The 14,417-nt window shown below is 43.7% G+C and overlaps 2 protein-coding genes across 2 annotated transcripts in view; one reads left to right on the forward strand and one right to left on the reverse strand.

The window, feature by feature from the left end:
* The window catches only part of FNDC3B (fibronectin type III domain containing 3B), a 186,913-nt gene that overhangs the window by 129,591 nt on the left and 42,905 nt on the right, over positions 1 to 14,417 (forward strand). Inside the window, exons 10-14 of the mRNA XM_066325740.1 lie at positions 1,553 to 1,691; positions 2,015 to 2,068; positions 9,643 to 9,767; positions 11,964 to 12,138; positions 12,771 to 12,857. Coding sequence (XP_066181837.1) covers positions 1,553 to 1,691; positions 2,015 to 2,068; positions 9,643 to 9,767; positions 11,964 to 12,138; positions 12,771 to 12,857 — 580 coding nt within the window. The remainder of the gene's footprint in view (positions 1 to 1,552; positions 1,692 to 2,014; positions 2,069 to 9,642; positions 9,768 to 11,963; positions 12,139 to 12,770; positions 12,858 to 14,417) is intronic.
* TNFSF10 (TNF superfamily member 10) overlaps positions 1 to 14,417 on the reverse strand; it is a 122,423-nt gene that overhangs the window by 35,964 nt on the left and 72,042 nt on the right. The window lies entirely within an intron of this gene.

Raw genomic sequence — 14,417 nt, forward strand, 5'->3', positions numbered from 1 at the left:
CCTCCCTGCCTATGGTTCCCTCCACCTCCTTGCAGGTTTGCCACAATACAGGTCATTTGTGAAAAGTTAACAATAGCTTCTGTTTAAAAAGGAGTGACTAAATACCAGGGTCAGGCTTGCAAAGCAGCAGCACTGTTTGTAGTGGAGCAAACAGCAAACTGAAACAGCATCTGTTTGCTTTCCACCATCGTTTTTGGGGGTTTTTTGTTCCTTCACTGAAACTGCATTATGTATTAATGACTGTGAAGAAATAAATCTGTTGAGTAAAGAAATTTATGGGGCCAGCAGTTACTGGGCAGATCGCCTTGGGTCTCCTTGACCTTGGCATCATGTCTCAGGGCTTTGTCTCTACTGGACAAGATGCTTGTGCTCGTTGCTGCCCTGCTGGGCCCTGGGACAACCTGGTTTGCTCTGAACCACCACCTGCTTCCCTTCAGGTGCATTGTTTTGGTGCCCTCAGAGCTGGCTGTGCTCAGTGTTCCAGTGGCTTGCAGAAGATGCCCCTTGAGCTTGTTTTCACAAGGTTTTATTTCCCTTGTGGTGTGTGTTGGATGCCAGGCCACGCTCATTTCCAGCACACACATGTGCCACTTGCCAGATGCAGACTCAATTAATGAATTGCATTTCTTGTTGCTCCTGCCTGCTAACAGGTGATGTGTAAAGCACCACCAGAGCAGTTCTTGTCTGCCTCCCCCAGAAGGTTTGATTCTACGTAGGTGGCCATTGTACATAAATTACTCTTATCTACTGAAAACAAATTTAGAAATTGCCCTTTCTTTAGCTCTGCATTCAAGCACACAATAGCTACAGCCAGCTCAGAGGTCATTGTCTGGTCATGGCCTGAAATTTTTTTTGAGTAGAAGACTTCCAATTTGCACTTTTTCTGCATGGAAAATGTAAAGGGGAAAAAAAAATAACACCATTACTTTTTCAGAGAAAAGCACCTCATGAGGAAGTGCCCAACTGTATCCTATTTGCTTTCCCATATTATTTGATGTTGCATGTTCTGTGCTGACATGTAGAGGATTTGCCTGAGATCAGATTTGCTTTGAAGATTTTTTGCTTATCACAGCAATGTTGCTGACCTGTGTTAGTTCTAGTCCATGGAGGTCCACTAAATGTTGATGCCTGAGTTATGTAGGAGAAGATTGTACCCATGGAAGGAGATATCCAGCAGATACCTGCACTCAACATGGTACATGTGGATGAAGTGTAAACCAGGCATTAAAGTTGATACCCTTTTTCCTGTTGTTTCTCAAGGAGGATTTTACCACAGTGTGTGGAAGCCTGGCAGTAGGCAAGGAAATACTGGTGGAAAGAAAAGATAATGAAGATAACTCAGTGGTCTGTGGGAATATTTGCACTGTTCCTCTTCTGCTGTGATTTTTTTGCATTCCTGTATAAGTGAAGTAAAGTAAGGATAGGCATTGGTCTGTGACAAGCCTGAGTTAGAGGATGGTATCGTGGGTGCTTTGGTAGTCAAATACTGTGGCTGAGGCAGTGCCACTGCAACTGTCAGCACATTTATAACCCATTTGAATACTGTTTCCAGGGTATATGCAATGTACAACTCAGTAAAGGGATCCTGCTCAGAGCCAGTAAGCTTCACCACCCACAGCTCAGCACCAGAGTGTCCCTTCCCACCCAAACCCTCGCACAGGACCAAAAGCTCCTTAACCTTACAGTGGAAGGTAGGTAACACTTGGTTCGGGCAAAAGCAGGGAAAAAGTACTGACAGTGAGCATAAATGCTGGAAATAATGGAAGGCTGAGACAGTCATTTTTCAGTAAGGGACTTGAACTTGCTGTACTCTGACAAATCCCTTCCTGTGCACCAACCTGACTTTTAAAATGTATGTGTTTCATTATGTCCAGCTTCTTCCCGGCATCGTTAAGAGGTTGCCAAGCCATGTGCAAAGCTTTGGTCTCACTTGAAACTCTAGTCATTTGCCTGGGGGAGGTGAAGCTGTTTTCTCTTATTCCCCAAATCACCTTTTGTTTATTTTTGTTCGTAGGCACCCATTGATAATGGTTCAAAAATCACCAGCTACCTTCTGGAGTGGGATGAGGTAAGTAGTAACTAGTTGAAATAAATACACAAATAAATGGCACTCAGACTTTACAAGGATTTGCTGAGTAAAGAAAAGTAATTAAACACAGGAGAAAGTAGAAATGGGAAAATCAAATCCTGATGGCATTAGGTAAAGAGTTGGAAAGGTGAAAGAGGCAGCAGGGGGGAAATTTTCCATTCAGTGTACTTCATATATAGACAGTGTTCTGTTTCTGTACCCTTGCAATCTTTTATCACTCATTTGGTGTACTTTATTTGTTAATTCACAGTACTTACTATTTAATTTCATGTGATGTCTCTTACAGTTCTGTTCATGATCTCTTTCTTCCGCTGCTGAGTGCAGAATAAACACTTGTTCCTGTCTTAGAGGAGAGAGCCATGATCTTGCAGAGAATGTACTCAGGGTCAAAATAAGTGTCCTTTGTGTAGTGACAATTAGCCTCCTTCCAGACACAAAAGGAAATAAGTTTTTTTCTAATTATCTTCCATGGTTAGTGAGCACTGGAGTGTTGGGAGAGTGCCCTGACAGATGATGGGCAGGATTTTTTGGAGGTGTGTTCTTCTGAGTCCTCCCTCTGTCCCCTAATTTCTGCCTCCTTTCCTTCGTGCAAGCCATATTACTGCAGACAGCATGAGTCAGGGAGTATTATCTCTGAAGGAAAAGAATAAGCATTGGGTGACAGAAAGGGCTTGGACAACATGTAAATAAAAGTCACGAGTTGGGAAATAAGGGGTGTGAAAGGGTGTTCGGTTGTAAAGTCGGAGAAACATCTCTTGAGGTCTTTTGTAGCCTAAAAACATTCTAAAGGGAGTATTCTGTTATGAATAGTTTTCCACCATGGCATTAGTAACACATTCCCTGCTCGTTCTGCTACGTGTTGGGTGTTTGGAACTGCTCAAACTGTGCAAACATTTATTGTATGCACTGTCACAGCTGGTGGGGTCTGCACGATGGGAAACCCTCAGAACCTGAACTAAAGTGGAACAATAACTTCAGAATGACTTGCTGTCCCTCTGCACATAATGGAAAGCCAAAGGTCACTGAAGAAGGGAAAAAGGGGAGTTTGAAGTCTGGGAAAGGAGATAAAGAGAGATTTCTCCAAAAGGGTGGGCCAGGATGATCCTGTTAGACCCGTGACACCTTGATTGTGCACTTGTGATTTCTTCCAAAGCTTCCAGTGACTTGGAGCTGAAGGAACAGAGCAGCACAGAGCAGTGGAAACATGAGTGATTCCAGCCTACAAAGGAAGCTACAGAAGGTCTTGTCAGAAAAAGGACCATCAGCAGATAATTAATACAGTGCAAATACTGTAATGTTAATTTTGACTGCATGGAGTATAGGCGTAATTATGGAGATATATATAGAGCAATTCTAAAATCCTTCTGTCCTTCAAACTCCTTTATAAAAAGGTTTTTTCTTCAGAAAGAATGGTTATGGCACCCATTTTTCAGAGGGCAGAAGCAGTTGGGTTTAGGATAGTTCATCTGCCAATGGGAAAAAACTAAGATGTGCAGATTCCCTTAGTCTACCTGTTTTAATTACCTTGTTTTCTCAGTAACAGCCCTGAAATCTGAGATTATAATGGATAGCTGGCCAGCAGAGATAAAAGAATAATGGCCCTGCACAAATTAATTTGGTACATCTCCAATGGTTTGACAGGACTCTTGGCTGAAATGTAGCTGTCAGATTCTGAGACAGTTAATGCCACGGGCGTAGCTTCTCTAAAAATTTTTTCCTCTGATAAGAGACAGAAATGCAACTTTAAGCCACTGAAATTAAAGCCTGCTATTCAAGCTTGTGAAAGGAAGAGTCTGAGGATGCAGGATGGCTGTGCCTGGGTTTGCAGGAGCCTCATCACATGCAGTGGTGGGCTGGCAGGCTGCTGCACTCACTTTGCCATGTCCATGGCAGGCTGCGCCTCTGTCGTGAAGTGCATTTAGCTGCTGGAATTATGGCACCCAGGTACAAAAGAGAATTCACTTGCAGTGCCCCATGGCCTCGCTCTTGGTTGTGTAAACTCCACGTAAGCAAAAGCACTGCCTTCTCCACAAGGCCACACTGTGTCCTGGTGAAATCAAGGAATACATACATCAAGGCACAGGAGAGGGCTTGCCAGGCAGCAGTGAACACGCTGCCAGATCTCAGCTAGAGCAGCATTCATTAGCTGTGAGGCACAGGATAAAATACAAACACGGGAAAATCGGCGATCAGGAGGAAATTAAATCGTGGCTGCAAAGCAGAGAGGGCTTTGCAAGAGCAGAGAGCAAGAAATCTGTCAGATGATAAAGGTGGAAGAACACCCTAAAGTGGCAGCCTGCCTAGGAAGTTGAGTCCCTTCCTAGGAAAGAATGGTGTGGAAAGCCTCACCACAGTCGTGGCAGGCAGGTCTGGAAGGCTCTTGTGGAAAGGCTGCAGGTCAGATTGTGGAGACAAAGCTGGCATCAGGCATGGGAGGGGTGCAGAGGGGTGGAGGCATCCAGGCAAACCCTTCCAGTTGTGTCCCAGTCACACCAGTGTGTTCCCCCAGCTCAAGCCCCTTTGTGCTCCTGGCTGGGGGGTCACGGGTGTCTGTCTGTCTGTCTGTCTCTGGGACAGCTCAGATCTCAGAGTGTGCCAGATGCTCAGCAGTATCTCACCTGGTTCCTCCTGTTTTTAGGGGGCAGAGGCACAATTTGTATAATCCCAAATGCCCCCAGGAGTGTAGGTGGCATCACCTGCATGTGCAGAAAATGAATTGTGGCTGGAAAGTGGCAGCAGAAATGCCCAGGATTAGGTGGGGTGGGAAATTCTAGAAGGTTATACTGCTAAATATGTTCCCGTGCTAGCTCTACCCAGCTGCTCCTTCAGTTCAGTTCTGAGCTTTGGGGTTTTTTCTGACCTGCAGACTCTGGAAGACTGTCAGTATATAAAGCTATTCCAGTTATTCTACCTTGTTCTATTTCAGTTTGGATTAAGCGGTTTGTAATGTAAGTGGTGCTCCACGTTTGGTTAGAAAACACAAATGCTTTCCCTTTACTGATCCAAGTCTTTGAATTAGAGTTATAATACCTTGCTAGCAAACTTATCTCTTAAAATGCCTGAAGAACTTATGAAGGACACTTAATTCTTTAGTAGGAGAGTAAAATATCAGTTCACCAAATTCAGTTCAGTCACTCAGATCTGCTGGATGTACCCTAGGAAAATTTCCAGTGACTCTGATGAAGTGAAGACCAGCCCCTGTCTCAGGTATTCTGGATTTCATTGGGATTGGAATATGCTTGCACCACAGGTGCATTAGTTGTGTGACAATAAAATCAGTTAAAATTAGTAATTAATGAAAACTTCACCTTCTGGCTCTTTTGCTGTGAAATTTGAACTTAGAAGCCTGAGCTAATCAATTAATGACTTGGTGCCAGGATTGATTATTCGGGGTAAGCAAAAAGCTAATTGGGGAAAAAACAGCATTAAAAATATACCAAACAGAAAACATAACTGTAAAGGAGGTGATGCTTTCCTTGATGCCAGCATCCATCAAAATCAGTAAACTGTAACTGCACTGAAAAATGCTGCTGGCACTGCTGTAAGAACCAGGCCTTTGTTACTAATTAGATGTGAAATGCTTGTTGTGTGATTAAGTGGTAGTAAATAAATGTTTCTCTTGTGTATATGGATAGTAAGAGTATCCTATTCATTCTGGATGGGAAAGGGCAGGAATGTTCCTGAGCCAGAGACAAGGACATCCCTCTCACACAGTGTGTGTCCCTGCTCTGTGTAGAACTCAAAGCAGCTTTAATTCTTACACAGTAAGCAGCTCATTTTCATTTACGAGGGAGACTGATACAATACCACACTATTTAATGATTTGATGATGGATAGTTAATAATGAAGTTTACACAGAGATAAATGGGGATAATTTTGTCCTACCACGAAGTTTTAAACTCCTCGAGGTAGCTGAGATGTGCTTGTTTTTACCAGCTGATAATCTGAGCCAGGCATCTCAGTGGTGATCCAGCAGAGTTGGATACAGGGAGCTCCATGTTTGTGTTTGTTCACTTACCTGTGGTGTGAGTTTGTTCTGTAGCTGTGCCACTCCTCTGAGACATGCAACAGGAGAGCCTTGGATGAAATTGGGGTTTGTGTATAATTTAGGGATGTTTTGTAGGTCCTTTGCTGCCTTCTAAGTGTTTGTGTATCGAGGAGATTCAGTTACTTGCAGAACTGGCACAGTGGATGCTTTGCAGAGATCTGAGGGTGTGTTACACTAATTGTTGACAGTTTGCTCCGCAGCTCTGTGTCAGATTGAATTTCAGTCTGTTCCTTTTTATTGCCAACATGACCCAAACACAGAAGCCTGTGCTGGTGTGGCCACAGCAGATGTCAGTCCTGCATCCTGGTCACAGATGTGGAGCTGAGCTTTGCTTCAGTCCTTGTGCAGGACTGCTGCATTCCTGCATTGGACCTGCAGTGGCCCCTTCCTCCTTTTGTGTTCATTTACTGGGTCTGCTGCAAGGAAACTCAGTCAACAAAACTCATTTCAAACCTCAGATCTCTTCTTCAATAAATGCACTCTCCAAAGACACTCAAGGACCCTGTGTTAAGTGAGTGTGCAGCTTGAAATATTGCTGAAATAGCAGGCAGAGCTCTTAATTGTGTTTAAACACTGTGTTGGAGCATTGTGCAATTCAGAATGGCTTTGTGGAGCTGAATTGTCCTTGTTTCCTCAGACAGGCGCTGATGGTCCATCACAGGGTGGGCTGTCCTGGAGAAGAAAAGGGAACCCAGGTCTGGAGAAGGCAGGAGAAGATTTCTCCAGGCTGGGGAAGTCCCACAGCGCTCTCCCTCTGAAATCCGGGGATTACAAATACTTGCAGAAATGATACAGTGTATTTTAAGCAACTTACGAAACATTATTTGAAGGATTAAAAACTTGGATGCCGAGTGTACAAAGAATAGGAGAAGGATTCTGGGAAAGCTGTAAGACTCTTGGGTGGCAGCCAGTACCAGCCTGCCAGTTGTTCCTGTCTATAATTATGCCAGCATTAGTGCTTTCATAAATCTTGGGAGAGAAGGAGCAGAGAGGCTATTTCCAGGCTATTAATGCCAGGATAATTAGAAATATCGGCCAGCCTCTCCAATTAGTGCCAATAGAATCCAAAATACCAGCCAGTCTGAGTAATCTGAATACCAGTTGGTCTCTGAGTGAGTCTGGGGAATGTACAATACCAGTTCTAGAAGAGAAATATATACAATATCAGGGTTTGTACTGTTATAAAGTTAAGGATACCTTAAATGTTTGGCAGTCTTTGCAAAGTTTTGGCCAACCAGGCTGAGAAATGAGAGTTTGCTTGGCCCATTGCTCTCAGTTCAGGCATTGTGCTATAGGTGAGATTTTTCCATTATTTCCCTTTTTAGCCAGCATCGTTTCATTGGCCACATGCTTAGCAATTGGTCACTTTGTTCTCTTGGAAAAAAGCATAGGAAAATTATTTTCTTAAATGCATTTTTAAACAGAAATCCAAAATAAATGAAACATTTTCAATTATTTATAAGCAGTGAAGTCATTATAGAGTTGAGGAAAAATTAATTTAAGGCAACTCAACCTGTAAAAGACAGTTTGCATAAGAGAAAAAAAATCTATTTTTAGTAGTGCTGCACTGATGAATGGATATTTTACTGAAACAAGATTTCTAATTAGGTTTTGTATAGACTGCATTTTAAATATATTACTGCTGAGCTGAGAAGTATGCACACCTGTTCTTTTTTTCCTGAAGAAATTCCATCATAGAACTCTGTAACTAGGAATTCTGTCGTAGCCCTCTATGGCTAGGGATATTAGATCTGAAAGGTTTCCCTCATTTACAAAATGCTTTTGCTTTGAGTTTCATGATTCTTTTCCAATTCCACTCATTAATTTACTAGAGCTGAGCAGTAATGCTACATCTGGAGCAGGTGGGTGAAGTTGAAGGAGATGGTGTGTAAAGGAGTTCTAGAACAAGTGTAGGCTCCTACTGTATAAATAAAAGTTCTGGCTGTTTGCCAATGTCCCTTCAGTGCCTCCACATTGTTGTGCTGTGCTGGAGGTCTGTGTGGTTGTTTCTAACTTGGTAAACACATTCTGGAGATTCACTACAAACCTTTCAGGGAGTTTTTCCTTCTGTGTCACAGTCTGAGGGAGAAGCAGTGGGAATTGGCAGGGGCTGGAGAATGGGCCAGTGAAAAATGCATGTCCCACTCAGGCGTCTTTGAGATCTTCAGTGGTGATGTGTTGAGCATGGAGGAGAACAGTGTGTGGGAGGGCACAGGGAGCCCAGGGAGGCACAGCAGGTGAGGCTCTTGGCCTCAGGCAGGGATTCCTGTGTAAATAATAAAACAAAAATTAAAAACTCCACGGACACGTGCCAAAACTAGTAAATGGCTCAGCAGAGCTTTTCAGTCAGAATTATTGCAGAGATGGGCAAAAACCCCTGTCTTCTGCACATGCTGGAGCCCAGTCATGTGCTTTGTCAGGCTTCCATTCTGGTGTGCTTTGGGTACTTCGTAATGTAATTGTCCAATAATTTTGTGTTTGAGTATTGAAATCAAACTCCTTTCAGCTGTTTCAGTTCTAGTAGATATAACTTATGAGGAGCTGAGCAGTACATGCCCTTTCTCCTGGAAGATTTCAAACTGACTGTTTTCCATGTGTGGCATAGAATGAGTCCAGATCTTCCCTGTTACTTTAGGGTCTGTGTCCTGCAAACAGCTGGGCTTTATTCCTGCCCCAGGGTGTACCAAGCTGGGGCGGATTGATAAGGGTTTGATTTTGTTATAAATGGGGCAGGGGAGAGAACTGCTGAGTGTGCTCGTGCTGAGGTACAAAGCAGTACCTGAGGAAGTATTTGGGAGCTGCAGAAATGTCTCCATACCCTCTGGGCTGCTGCCTGTGTTGTCTTTGCCAGGATGCTTCCTTGCTCCAGGTCATGGTGATGTGAAGCTCCCATAAACCATCCCCCTTAACGAAGTTACAAACCCTGTTCACTCATCACACGCCGTGTGCCCCGGGCAGTGGGGTGGGTGCAGACTCTGACATCTGGACTGTTCCTCTGGGATGAGCAGATGTTGCCCCGGGGAGCACGGGGAAGGTCACGCCCGGCTTGTCCCGCTGGCTCTGGCCGGTCCGTGGGGAGCGAGAGCCCTCTGGTGGGACTGGGAATTGCTGAAACAATCCCAGCCAGGCACGCACGTGTGGAGGAGGATGGAGCTTGCAGAGAAATGTTGGCTGCCCGTGCTCCTGGGACCGAGTCAGAGATCATTTCACTCAAAACTTTCCCGCGTTTTTATTCGTGAGTGGGATAAATTTCCTGGGGTAAAGCTCCTTCAAGCTGGAGCTGTAGCCACATCTCACAAGTACGAGAAGGTGAGCAGGGGAGGATGTGGCAGCAGGCAGACTGTGCTCATCTGTGTGATTTTCAGGGCACAGCAGTGCTGTCAGTGCTTGCACAGCTTCCTTTACGAAAACTTGGAATTCGGATGCCATTTAACAGCTCCTCTTAAAATGAGCGTGTCGTGGTTTTGTTTCATAGCAATCCTTTGACAGATTTCTCTCTTTCTAGGGCAAGAGGAACAGTGGCTTCAGAGAATGTTACTTTGGGAGCCAGAAGCATTGCAAGCTGACCAAGCTGTGCCCAGCTCTGGGTTACACCTTCCGCCTGGCGGCCCAGAACGACATCGGTACTAGGTGAGTTCCTCAGGGGGCACGCTTTCTTGTGGAAAAAGTGGTAGTTGAAAGGTTCACCTATCAGGGCCAGCATAAAGAGGGATTTCTGGGGGATTTTTGTTCTTTTTCTCGTCATGGTTTTGAGGTAAATATGTGACATTTGCTCTGTTATTAATGCTTCAGGGTAAGTCATGCTTTCCTTGGTGATCTCCTTCACCCCCCCAGGGAATTGCTGTGTATCTTCAGCATGATGAGATCAGCCTAAGGAGATAGGCTCCTTTTGAGGTGTTAAATGGTGTCTTGTGGTCTATTCCTAATACAAAAAGAATACATCTGTTATGTAAAATTCCCACTAGGGACCTCTGTGAACCAAGAAAAACAAGCAAGGGGAAGTTGAGTTACAGATTTTGAAAGGAATCTTGATATATTTATTTTTCTGGTTTAAAGCAAAGCCCTTCTGTCTCTTTTCAGCAGTACAGTCCTTTCCTTCTTCAGGGCTGGCAGGGCTGGCTGATGGGGTGGGAAAGAAGAGAGAGAGAGGACAGGCACATCCAAGGCACTGAAAGATGGGGTTTAGCTTCTGCTTTGCCTGGCACATGAACTGATGCACTCACCTGAAGATGGGTGAGAAATCAGACTGAGTTCAATCCTCTGGGAGCTGTTGGGAGCACTGGGATGAAATGTTCTGCAGCTGAGGGACAGAGTGTGCCCAGAGAGACATTGTGCTGCAGGGGCACTGTGTGCTCCTGTGCTCAGGCAAGCAGAGCAGGACAGGAAAAGTTTAGCTGTGAAGAAGCCAAACATCCAGTGCCCTTGTGTACTCCTTTATTGTCCTTCTTAGCTAAACAGGATCTAATCATTATTACAAGGACACAAAAGAAACACCAGTGGTATGTAACAATGTGTTTTGTGGAGGGAGATTCCTGCATTGTTCTCTCTTCTGAAACACAAGCCTCTCGGTAATTTATAGCTTTAGAAAACTTCTTTATTCATGTTCCTGTGTTTTCCTTGACATGGACTGAGACCACTCATGTGTGCACAGAGTCCCTTTTCCCAACCTCTCCCAAGATTAATTCCCTCCCCATTGAAATAATGCTGAATGTGGGGAGAGAGAGAGGGGCTGAGCTGGAGCTGCTGAGTGTAACTGGAAGGGAACTGGGTTTGTGCAGAGTTCCCAGTTCTGGCATTTCTTTTCTTTGCCAGATTCCAGATTTTTAAAATACCTTAGTGCATGTTTCAACACTCCTTCCCCACTGCTCCCCCCCACTTTTTTTGTTGTTGTTGTTGTTCTCTTTCTCCCTTTTTTCTCTCCCCTCAGGGTATTGAGGAAGGAGTGAGCTAAAAACTATTTATGGTCAGCTGCTCTGTGCTAATCTGTGAGATAAGCCCCAGCAACACGTGCCTTACTTTTATAGACAGCACTCAAAATTAAGGCATGATAATGTCATCTAACACTTCATGTCACGAGATGGTTTTGGTTTGTTGTAATGCTTGTGGACTTCACATGTATGATGATTTTTGTCTTGTTTGGGTTTTAGCTACAGGTGGTTTATTGAAATATAAGCGTATTTCGACAAATAGGTTATTTTTGAGGAAGAAGATTCGGAATAAGGAGATTTGGCTTTTTCTGTGTGTTAAGTTCATGGTGTGACTTTAAGGCACAAAATGTGTTTTTGATCTGAAAATTGGAAGAATGTCACCTTCCATTGAGAGCTTGACCAGAGTTTATAGAATTTGTATTCTGCACATCTCCAGTCTAACGTTGAAAAGTTGAACACTTGAGGCTTTATTTCCTATACTTTAGTTCCCCTTTGAGATTTTCCTCCACAGTTAATACTAAGTTAGAATTTTCAGCATTCAAATATTTTTTTCCAGTACTGTTGTGGTGAGATCTGTAAAAATGACTGTGAGGACACGTTATCCTGCATTTTTTTCTATTCTTAGTTTTGGCATTTCCTAACTGGATGTTCATCTTTTCCACCTGAGAAATTTGAACTTTTGTCCAAATCTTTTGAAAATGTGAAATCTTTCTCTAAGTACATTGAGGTTTATGTTTCTTTAGCTTTGGATTTTTGTGGTAAGGGGGTTTTTTTTTGTGTGTTTTTTGTTTGTTGGTTGGTATGGTTTTTTGTTTGTTTGCTTCTTTGCTTTAGGGGGTGTTTGGAGGGTTTATTTGTTTTTAATATTCTTCTCTCTCTCTGCTCTGTCTCTGAGCAGTGGGTACAGCCAGGAGGTGGTTTGCTACACTGCAGGCAATATTCCCCAGACCCCCTCTGCACCACGGCTCATTCGAGCCGGTGTGACGTGGATCTCATTGCAGTGGAATAAAGTAGAAGGATGCACACCAGAGGAAGTGATTTCCTACACCCTGGAAATTCAGGAAGAAGATAATGTAAGTACTGTGTTGCTGTAAAGTGCATGACTTAAGCTGAGTTTTGATTTATTAGTTGGAGATCACTGGGAAGGAGCATGGACTGCTGCTTTGGAGGGCCTTCCAGGAGTCCTGGGTACTTGGCAGGGTGGAGCTGTGTGATCTGCTCTGCTGCACAGCAGAATTAGGAATCATTAGCTAAAAATCTCTGCTGTCTTCTGTGATTACTTACAAAGCCACCCAGGATTCTGTGAGGTGCAGGGCAGCTTGTCCTGAGCTGGGTCAGTCTGCCATGTCCTCCTGGCTGCTCCTCGGTGGGTTTGTGTTCTGTCATCTGCCACTTCCAGTTCTGTAGCAGGTTAAACTGCCACAATTGGTTTTGTGCTTATTTTGCAGCAAAAGTACATTATTTAGGCCAGCTGCAACATGTTTCTTCTAAAGAAAAGGTATTATGGCCTTGTAGTTTAAAAGTAGTAGTAATAACAATTAATACTATTATACTTTTTTATTATTTTTATTTTTATTTTTATTTTTAAAAAGCACTCAGCTATAAATCCCCTTTGCTATAATGTCTTGTAGGTACGGACTAACACAGGGAACACTTTCTCAGACTCCTCAGTCATGGGAATTTGTTTGATTTTGTATTTTTTTAGGATAGCGTGTTTCACCCAAAGTACACTGGAGAGGAGCAAGCCTGTACTGTGAAGAATCTCAGAAGAAGCACACAGTATAAATTCAGGGTAAAGTCTTTTCCCTCTTAATGTGTGTGTAGTGTTTTCTGGTTTGGGTTTTTTCCAGGCACTGCAATCTTTTAGTGCTCCCTCCAAAACTGAGTCATCAAATGCAATTTTGATTTTTACTGTGACCTTATATATTAAACTGTTTTATTTCTGCTTTTATCACACAGGAGATACTGTTGCTCAGACTTTAGGAAACAATTACAGTTCTCAGTACCATGTGGGAGGATGTTGTAAAAGTGTAGCTCATGGTGTTGAGGTGGTTGTAGTCAGCTGCATCGCCCCCAAAAACTTGGTCCCTAGTGACAAATCCCATCTCACTGGTACAGAATGCAGCAAACACTGTCAGGTGCCCAGCCAGCACAGGGGCCTGTGTTCCCCTGGCAGCCACAGATTGAAGCTTTTCTGTCTCACATGTCAATGTGTGGCTGGTTGTGGAGCTGGATTTTAGCAGGTCTTGGTGTCTTCTGCTCCGTGGATGCTCATAAATGCAGAGCCCCTGAGAGATGCTCTGGAGGCTTCCTGCAAACACCAAGTTCAGTCATTTTCCTCTCTGGTGCTGAGGTCTCTGAGCACAGCACAGTGCTGGGTGCTGCTGTTGAGGAGAAGGCAGTGGGGTTTATCCAGGATCAGCTGTGGTGGCACTGTCCATCCATCCCTGACTGTCTCCTGCAGTAGCTCCATGAGTTGTGCCACCCCGAGTGTGGTGTCCTTCTGGAGATGGCCAGAAGCTGTGTGTGAGGCCAACACCTGGCTTCTCTAGGTCTTGGTATATTCAGGAGCAACAAAAAGAAAAATATCATAGAGTCATAGAATGGTTTGAGTTGGAAAATCCCCTGATTCCAGCCTCCTGCTGCAGACAGGAACACCTTCCACTAGACCAGTGTGCTCCAAGCCCTGTCCAGCCTGGCCTTGGACACTTCTGTCCGTGGGGCATTCACAGATTCTCTGAGCAGCCTGTGCCAGGGCCTCACCACCCTCATGAGAACACTCTTTTCCTACTCTCTGGGACAGATGACCTTGTGAAGCTGCCTGAACTGCCAAAAAAATTGGGAAGTTTTTGTGTTGTCACTCTGAGATGATGCCTTTTAGCTTAGTGTTGTAAAGGCTGCCGTGGCTGGTGAGAGAAGAGAACCCTTAGTGTTTCTTTGCAGCATTGCTTTCAAATTAAACATGGATTTTACAAAACTGCATTGATATCAGGACAAATTTGTAACCTGGTGTCACTGGCTACAGGCACAATTTTGATCTGATTTTTAATCGTGTGGTTACTGATACTCTGAATTGCTTTGTTGTAAAAAGCAGTTAGAAAAACCTCCGAAACAAAAATAGCAAAGTTATTGTTCTGGCAAAATAGCAAAGTATAGTTCTCTTATTTTTCTTTTATGAGAAAAATACTGTAAATTGGCAGTTATTTTAAGAAGTGACTTTTTCTTTAAAGGGAAAACGAGCACTGCTTTTATCTTAAACATGTCATAAGCTGTTGCTGATGGAGAGAGGGGAAGAAATCACTGTGGTTTGTAAAGAAACATCATGACAATCTAATATCTGTTATTACTACAC

The sequence above is a fragment of the Sylvia atricapilla genome, chromosome 10 (assembly GCF_009819655.1).
Source record: "Sylvia atricapilla isolate bSylAtr1 chromosome 10, bSylAtr1.pri, whole genome shotgun sequence".
Taxonomy (NCBI): domain Eukaryota; kingdom Metazoa; phylum Chordata; class Aves; order Passeriformes; family Sylviidae; genus Sylvia; species Sylvia atricapilla.